This window comes from Elephantulus edwardii, unplaced genomic scaffold (assembly GCF_000299155.1).
Source record: "Elephantulus edwardii isolate Elephantulus edwardi_28Jun2011 unplaced genomic scaffold, EleEdw1.0 scaffold00068, whole genome shotgun sequence".
NCBI lineage: Eukaryota > Metazoa > Chordata > Mammalia > Macroscelidea > Macroscelididae > Elephantulus > Elephantulus edwardii.
The window spans coordinates 14,227,751-14,236,461 of record NW_006399818.1 but is presented as its reverse complement, the minus strand read 5'-3'; the positions used below and the strand labels follow the sequence as shown (position 1 = coordinate 14,236,461).

Here is an 8,711-nt window from a genome sequence, read left to right as displayed (position 1 = left end):
GGGCTGTTGTGCATAGGGTCATTATGAGTTGCAAACAACTTGATAGCACATAACAACAACAACAACAACATCACATTCTTTTTGGAAGAAATCAGAGAATGAGGAGTTAAGGCTGTTTTGTGTTCTTGGCACCTTCATCAGGTTAGAATTTGCCCCAGGGCAGCTCAGATCCGCAGGAAATGCTTCCAGGTGTGTTGTTGTGGAAGGGTCTTTGGTTCAGTGACAAATGCCCACATTCTTTCCTTTATGAGGACATTCACTTCCTCCTGTCTGAATTAGGAACAAAACAAGCCCTTTTGTTTGCTACCAAATTGTTCAAAAGACCTTGAACTCTGCAAATTCGCATTCCTTTGCCTCGCATTTTACTAGTGAGGTATTTGTGAATGAGCAAGAGCCTGGGAGTCCCTTGTTCCACTGCTTTTATTTCTGTGGGGTTCAGAGATGAAGCCGTAAACTCAGCTTGTCACCAGAAGCAGAGGTCTCCAATGGGCTGAGATGGGATTGAAATATTGGAAAGAAAGGATGACATTCCAAAGTCAGAACTAAAGAGCACCTCCTAACAAAAATCTATTTCTTTTCTATTTTATTGTCAGACCTGATGAGTATTTTATATTCTCTAGTTCATGCTCTTGCCTGAAGCCAAAGTTAAAAGATGCTATTAATAGGGATGGTGGCGAGGAAGCACTTCCCAAAGGTTCAGAATTTTTTTTTAAATAGATTCTGGACTGTGAAATGGAAAAAATAGACTTTGACTCAGAACAAAGAGAACTGTAGTATTGTCATTTTTACAGTAATTTATAATCAGAAAGATGTTATCTTTGAGAGATAAAGACCTGAACACCAAGAGTAGTGATGTGCTGGTAAACCAGTGGAGGCTGGAGAATGGGGAGGGTGAAAACTAATTGCAAGCTGCCACCAGGAGCTCTAGTGGCAAAAAGTTGCGCTGTAATCCAGCAGGTGCCCTGCGGGAGGAGGACAGGCAATTTTCCTCCATGCAATATACTGCTTCTGGTAACCCACTGTTGGAGGCTAGGATTTTGAAGCTGTAGCTCACTTATGTTGGGTACGTGGCCAGGAGAGACCCATCCTTTGAGAAGGACATCTTGCTTGGAAGGGTGGAGGCACAATGCAGGAGAGGAAGTCCCCAGATGAGATGGATTGACCCAATGACTGAGGCAATGAAGGTTGGTGTGTCGGAATTAGTGAGACTGGCTTGGGACAGTTTTAGAACTGCTGTACATAGGGTTGCTATGGGTTGCAGGCAATTCAATGGCACATAACAACAGCAGCAACAACAGATTTTGTAATGTGTTGAAAATGTGCTTACAGGGGCTGTAAGTAGACTCACTCTATCACCAACATTGGACTTGGAAGAAATCTTCTAGTTTTTCTTAAAACTCCAATATTTGACTTTCAGCAACAACAACAACAATGGACAAAATAGCATAATTGTCTCTCCTTTTCTGCAGTTTCATGGATGAAGATGAGACAGTCTGCTTCCATAGAGATTACAGACTTGGAAACCCTGTGGATTCTACTCTGTCCTATAGGGTTGCTATGAGTCAGACTTGACGTGAGGACAATATGCTTTTGTTTTGGTCTGTCCAGTTTAAGAAACTAGTCCTGGAAGCTCTGGTAGCATAAGGTGTTAAGTGTTGGGCTGCTAATTCAAAGGTTGGCCGTTCAAATTTACCAGCTGTTTATAGGAAAAAGATACAAACTGAGAAACTCAAGGGTCTCCATTAGTTGAAACCTGCTCCATGGCAGTAAATGGTATTTCTTGGAGAGGAAATACTTGACATGATTTTGATAATTTACTTCAGAATGTGATGGAGTCATTGTTATTTCTAGAGTGGGCTGTGAGAGAACTGGAGGAGCATATATAATAAGAGGAGATTATTGAGGGAGGCAAGACAATATGAAGAAAAGACTAGGCTATCTAAAAATAATTTATCCCTTTAAAAATTTTACCCCAAGAATAGCCCCAGGTCACTTAGTTATAGTTTTCTGTCTTTTAGTGTAATTAGAGTCCTATTGTTGTGTACCATTGAGTCAGAACTGACCCACAACTGACCCTCTGGCAGGTTTTCAGAGGCAGTTAATTACAGGAGAGGAGATTGCCCATCCTTCTCCCCCGGAGCAGCTGGTGGCCTCGAACCACGTGCCTTTGGGACTGCAATGCAGTTTCTTACCACTAGGCCACCACCAGAGCTCCAATTAGATTCCTAGGGAATGAAAAATCTTAATTTTGCAATTCAGAAATCTTAGAACAATCAGGACAAATCAAACCGAACATTTAATTCTGTGGTTGCAAAAATATTTTCCTGTGACTGGTCTTATTAGCAGATCATCATTATTGGGAGTTCTGCTGAGCAGGAGATTGAAGCCACATCCAGGCTTAGTTCTAGAGTGCTGTGATTGATTAGTGATATCTGCCTTGCTGTGCTGGAGGGTCAACTATGAGTCAGTTCTGACTTGACTTCAAGTAACAACAGTTTTGAAAAGAGCTACAGAATACAAGCGGAGGCAGTGATGATGTTGACACAAGACCATCAGATAAAATACATTACCTCTGGAGAAAGGAGATAATCAAGAATGCCTTCCTTCATGTTATTCAATGCTTCATTGGTCGGCACAAAAATGGTGTACGGTACGCCAACGCCATCCTCACTTAAGGCGTGTCCCACATTGGTCTTCTACATTAGACAAATGGAATTTTATTTTATCTAAAACCTGTCTTAGTGAGAGACTTAAAATAATCCCTCAGAAAGTTTTTAACATGGGCATCTCATATTCCACAATTCATGTCCACTTGATAGACATTGTTTTTCAGAAATTCATGAAGTACATACCTCTAGCAAAGATCTGAACTGGCTGTATTTTGGTTGTAGCATTGCCATTATGGTTTGCTAAAAACAGACATTTTATTTAAACATCAGTTGAGAAAAAAGGATGCCCTATGAAGTAAACCCCCAACATCAAAAGACTAGTGACAGTTCATGTATATGCATGTACATGTTTGTGTTTGCGTGTGTGTATCTGGAGACATTCAGTGCATTATAAAAAAGTTTGGTGCTGTTATTAGCAGTAGTTTGGCCTTGAATTTTCAAAAGTAGTATTTGGCTATCATTATATAAACCAGAAGCAATCCAGTGTAGCGTAGTAAGAATGATCCTTCTCCATAAATAATGATGAATACATTTTTCATGACAACTGGGGGGAACAGAGTTGTCAAATGTGACCATATGAGAGCCCACCAAAGGGATAAAGACATATTTTCCCTGAACGATGTGCCTTTCCTTTCTCTGGAGATGTACTTAGGATTGTATGCAAAGTGTACTTTCAATTATTCTATCTTCCATATGTTTGGGGCTCAAGTAAAAGGGTCACTGGCAGACTCTTCCTTGTTGACTTTCTAGGCACAGACACAGATGGAGCTGGGCTTACATCGCTTTTACCTGGAATGTCTTACCTCAGTGTTGTTCTCAAATGCGGGCTCTATCTTGTCCATCGCTTTGTCAATGATATGAAGGAGCCCATTAGAAGCAATTATGTTGCCCTGTATGATTTTTACTTTCTTTTTGCTGCCATAGAGTTTAAGTTTAAGTAGATTATCCTAAAACACCAAAGAAAGAGAGAAAATTAATGTCCTGCTCCAGAAAGAGTAGTTAACTAGGGAGTCCAAAGTCCAGGGTCAGTGAGTATGGTGTTATTGTCTATGTGAGGGACCTCTGTGGTTCATTACCCAAAATAAAACTGAAGGTATCCACTTGGTTGATGTCACAGGATTTTTATTAAGAGCAAATGAGATCATGTGTATGAAACTGATGATGCCAAAAAGTTAAGAACAAAAAAATTGATGATGCTTATCTCATGTCAGGGAGAACCCCAGTAGCACTTTGCCCGGGACATATCTGTTCATTCTTTGACAGTCCAAGGGATATTCAGCACTCTTCTCCAGCACCACAACTTAAAGGCATCAATTCTTCTTCTGTCATCCTGATTCATGTCCAGCTCTCTGATGCATAGCAGATGATTGAGAAGACCATCTAGCTAGATGAAGCGATTCCTTGGAAAGGGATATCATGCTTGGAGAGAAGAGGGTCAATGAATGAGAGGAAGATCCCAGATGAGATGAATTGACACTGTGACTTCAGAAGTGGGCTCAGCAGTGGGCTCTAGTGTGTCAGAGATGATAGGATGACAGGAATAGGCAGAGTTCAGGTCTGTTGTTCATATGAGTTGTACTCGACTCGACAGCACCTAACAACTACTACAACATCCTGTGTCAGAGATGACGAGGATGGCACAATAACATCCCATTTGAAATGTAGTTAAAACATTGTTATGATTATGATGTTCTTCTTAGATGCTGTTGAGTATGACTCATAGTGATCCTATGAACAGCAGATTTGAGCCCTGCCCTATCATCTGGCACCCTCACTATTCTCTGACACACTTGAGTTCGTTTCTGCAGTCACTGTGTCAAGTCTATCTTGTTGTGGGTCTTCCTCTCCTTCTCTGTCCCCGCATTTTTCCAAGCATGATGTCCTTAACCAAAGAATAACCTATCTTAGAAACATACCCAAAGCATGTGGGACAAAGCTGTCCCTTCCTTTCCCCCAAGGAAATCTCTGGTTGCACCTTCTCTAAGACGTATCTGTTTGTTCTTTTGGCAATCCGTGGAATATTCAGCACTGTTCTCAAACATCAAAGTTCAAAAGCATAAAATTTTCTTCTGTTTTCCTTAATAATTTTCCAGCTCTCAGATGCATAACAAATGACTGAAAATACTAAGGCCTGGATTAGGCACACCTTAGTCCTCAAACTAACATAATTTCTCTTCAAGAAATTGGAAAGTAAAAATTCCCAGAGTAATATGTCTCTTGATCTCCTGACTGCTGGTACCAAGTGCATTGGTTGTGAAACCAGGTAAGATGGAGTTGTTGACAGTTTGTCTTTTTTCCCTCTACCTTGATGTTGCTTATTGGTCCAGTGGTGAGAATTTTTGTTTTCTTGACATTGAGATGCAATCCATTTCCTTCAGTCACAGCCTTCACTGTGATTCAGATCCTCTTCACTTTCAGCAAGCAAGGTTGGGGCATCTGCATATCAAAGGTTATGGAAGAGTCTTCCTCCAATCCTGATACCAGCTTCTTCTTCATAGACTCCAGCTTCTTGAATAATTTGCTCAACATACAGATTGAAGAGGTAAGGAAAAAGGATACAACCCTGACATACACCTTTCTTTATTTCAAACCATGTAGTGTTTCCTTGCTGTTCTCACAACAGCTTCGTGGTCTAGGTCTAGGTTTCACATCAATACAATTAAATATTCTGGGATTCCCATTCTTCTCCATACTAATGATTCTAAGGACTGAAAATGTCATAAGAGTTGGATTATTTATTATAAATTCATCACCTACTTTAGTATCTTGAAAGAGAATGCAACATATTTATTGCATTGATAAATGAAGCCCATCATTTCTTACTCCTTAAGGCACCCGTATGTTTTAAACTGAACTCCTTGCCATTGAATCAGAACCACCTCATAGCTGACCCTCCACTGGGTCTCTGAGGCTGTAACTCACACGGGAGGAGATTGCTCATCTTTCTCAGAGCTGTTTGGTAGATTAGAATTCCTAGAGAGGTGCAGCTTTTAGGTGAACAGCATAGGACTGTACAGATGATGCCATTTGAGATCCCTTAGCATGGGATGCTGTTGTTGTTGTTGTTGTTGAGTACCATCAAGTCAGAACTGACCCATAGCTGACACTTCAGTGGGTTTTTCAGAAGCAGTTAATTGCATGCGAGGAGATTGCCCATCCTTCTTCCATGGAGCAGCTGGTGGATTTGAACCATGGGCCTTCAGGATTGCTGTGCAGATTCTTACCACTAGGCCACCTGAGAACCCATGGGATAGACATTACATATTTCACATTCATGATCTCTGTTGATTTAGGAAATACTTATTGAATATATGAATACATGTCCCTGTAAAGAAAGAAGTTATATCTTAATACCTACCAACTATTTACTCATCTCTCTGTCACTGTTTTTCTCTTTCCTCCTCCAACCTGCCTACAAAATTATTACCTACCTGCTTATCCACCCATTCATTCTCACAGGCACAACACAACATACTGATTAAGGATGAAGGCTTTGGATTCAGATAATTCAGTATCTAGAGTGTGACCTCTTGGTTTCAATACCTCTGGGATAACAACAGTACTTCCTTCAAAGGGTTGTGAGTTGTACATAACATAAGCAAAGACTTATCCCAGTATCTTCCTCCACAGAACACATACTCCATAACTGGAGGAAGCGGTGATATTTGGTGAAATGCTGTCATGTTGGTCATCGCTCCTATGCGCACCATCTGCCTCCAGCTCAGGAATGGGAGTACAATCACAAGAAGAGTTAGTTGTAACTATGGAGTTATAGAGTAGTTTTATTTGGGCACCCCCCCCCCCACTAAAATCACAATCAAAAGAGCGGTAAACTGGAGAGGGTGGGTAAGTCTATCTAAAACAAAAAGAATCCATCTCCTCTTGTTTAAAAAAATAAAAGAAAGAAAAGCTGATCCCCGCTTTATGCTAATGCTTCCAGGAAACAGATTTACAGGAAAGTTCCTCCTTTCTGCAGGCAGATAAATGATGGTTGAAAACAGATTCAAACCCAGACAAAAGACAAACACTTTATAACCTCCTTTACCAGTCACCCTGTTTCCTCCCTCTTCCTTTTAACTGGCTTGTTCCTACAAAGGAAACATGCTCTGGCAAACAAGAAACAAGGTAAGAAGCTCTTTGTAAACTTTCACAAGCCCCAAACACAGAGATACGGCTGTGGGCACAGGCTCTGTGAGCAGTTTAGTTCTAGGAGAGAGACAAAAACCTTTACCTTGTCACCGTTGAAGACTTCCCCTGACCTGCCCGTCAGAGTGTAAAATGTGTCTGTGTTATTCAAACGTGCCATGCTCATCTGCCCGGCAATTATGTGCAGCTTCACAAAGTATAGAGTAGCCTGGTGGTCCATCAAAAGCTCTTTGACCTAAGAGAAGAGAGCTGGTCAGTCTTGATCCCTGTTTGGAGGAGAAGGTGAGGTTTGTTTCTGCTGTGTTTGGGATCAAAGGCATCAAGGCTAGTGCAGAGTAGATTGGGCTGAGCTCTTGCTAATGCAGCTGTTTCTCCCAGGCCCCTGTACCCTGGGCGGATACTTAAAAGACTGGAGAGCTGAAGAGCTGGAGCGATGCAGTGTGCTTTCATCTGCAGGCACCAAGGAATCAGTCTTAAGTGCAAGGTGCAGATGGAATACAATAGGAAGTTATGTGAGAAAAGCTATGGACTGGACGACTGGTATATTTGAGTAGCAAAGCTAAGATTTTGAAAATCCACCAGACTAAAGTTCTGTATTTTATCACATTACCATAACTAATGGAGAAGGATGGGCAGTCTTCTCCTGTGCAATTAACTGCCTCTGAAAACGCACTGGAGGGTCAGCTATGGGTCAGTTCTGACTCTATGGTACACGACAACAACAACAATTATGCAGGCTCGTTTCATTAATTCTGCATTAATGCTTACAAAAATATCACTTGTGATGTAATGGGTAAGTATTTGGCCGCTAACTGAAAGGCTGGTGCTTCGAGCCCATCCACCGCTCTGCAGTAGAACGACCTGGGGATTTGATTCTGTGAAGATGACAGCCAAGGAAACAAGGACACAATTCTTCTCTGTCCCATGGGGCCCCTGTGAGTTAGAACTGATTGTGCAATGTGTCGCCTAAACAGCAACAAACTTAAAACGAACAAATACGTCTAGTGGCCATTGAATTGATTCCAACCAATGATGATCTTAAGCATGTCAGAGTAGAACGTGTTCCACAGGATGGCCAGTGGCTGATTTTTGCAGGTTGATGCCAGGTCTTTCTTCTGAGTCACTTCTGAGTGGACTTACACCTCCAACCTTTATGTTAGCAGTTCAGCACATTAACTGAGTGCACCACCTAGGGGAGTATGAACTTACACTACATAGTAATCAGTTGACCTCATGCAGAGGGTCTAACGAGAAGCCTTCAATGTTTGCTAGATCTTCTCCCCAGTGAGAGAGCAGTGAAGGCATCTCTGAAGATTAATGCGGCACAGATTAATCTCAGGCACATTAGTAATGGTGGCATTTTATATTAGAGCTAGGGCATTTGAATTTATTGGGTTTTGATACAATGCAGCAAAAATGACTCTTCCCACATATCTTGATTAAGAGAAATCCACTTAATACATCCTAATTATGTCTTGGAGCTACATTAAACCAAACATGATTATTTCACGGATAGCGCCATAGTCAGACAGGTCCACCAGATGGTGATTTTTCATTCCCACTGCTTGACATTATCTCCAACAACAGCTGCTCACACTGACTTAAAGTAACATTTAAAGACTAACACTTTCTTCTACCTTCCCTTGTGATTTCCATCTAGGATAATTTTAAGAAATGTACCCTAAATTGTGTATTCATTTGATGCTCACTATGGAAAATGGCAGTTTTGCATTCTGCAAACTTTTATTCCTAACACAATTATGGTAGGAACCCTTTATGTTTAGAAACCCTTCCTTGGAGAAAACTGTTTAAAAGAGATATGTGATTAGGTATTTCTGTCATGACAGGAGTCTAGAGCGATGGCTACATGGTGGAGTGGACCTGGGGGAGGGTTTG

At 41.2% G+C, this 8,711-nt stretch overlaps 1 protein-coding gene across 1 annotated transcript in view; it reads right to left on the bottom strand.

Annotated features, from left to right (window-relative positions):
• Positions 1–8,711, bottom strand: part of STAB2 (stabilin 2) — a 251,479-nt gene that overhangs the window by 162,503 nt on the left and 80,265 nt on the right. Inside the window, exons 12-15 of the mRNA XM_006888578.1 lie at positions 6,901–7,050; positions 3,473–3,616; positions 2,853–2,909; positions 2,571–2,696 (exon numbers count right to left, since the gene is read on the bottom strand). Of these exons, the coding sequence (XP_006888640.1) occupies positions 2,571–2,696; positions 2,853–2,909; positions 3,473–3,616; positions 6,901–7,050 (477 nt within the window). The remainder of the gene's footprint in view (positions 1–2,570; positions 2,697–2,852; positions 2,910–3,472; positions 3,617–6,900; positions 7,051–8,711) is intronic.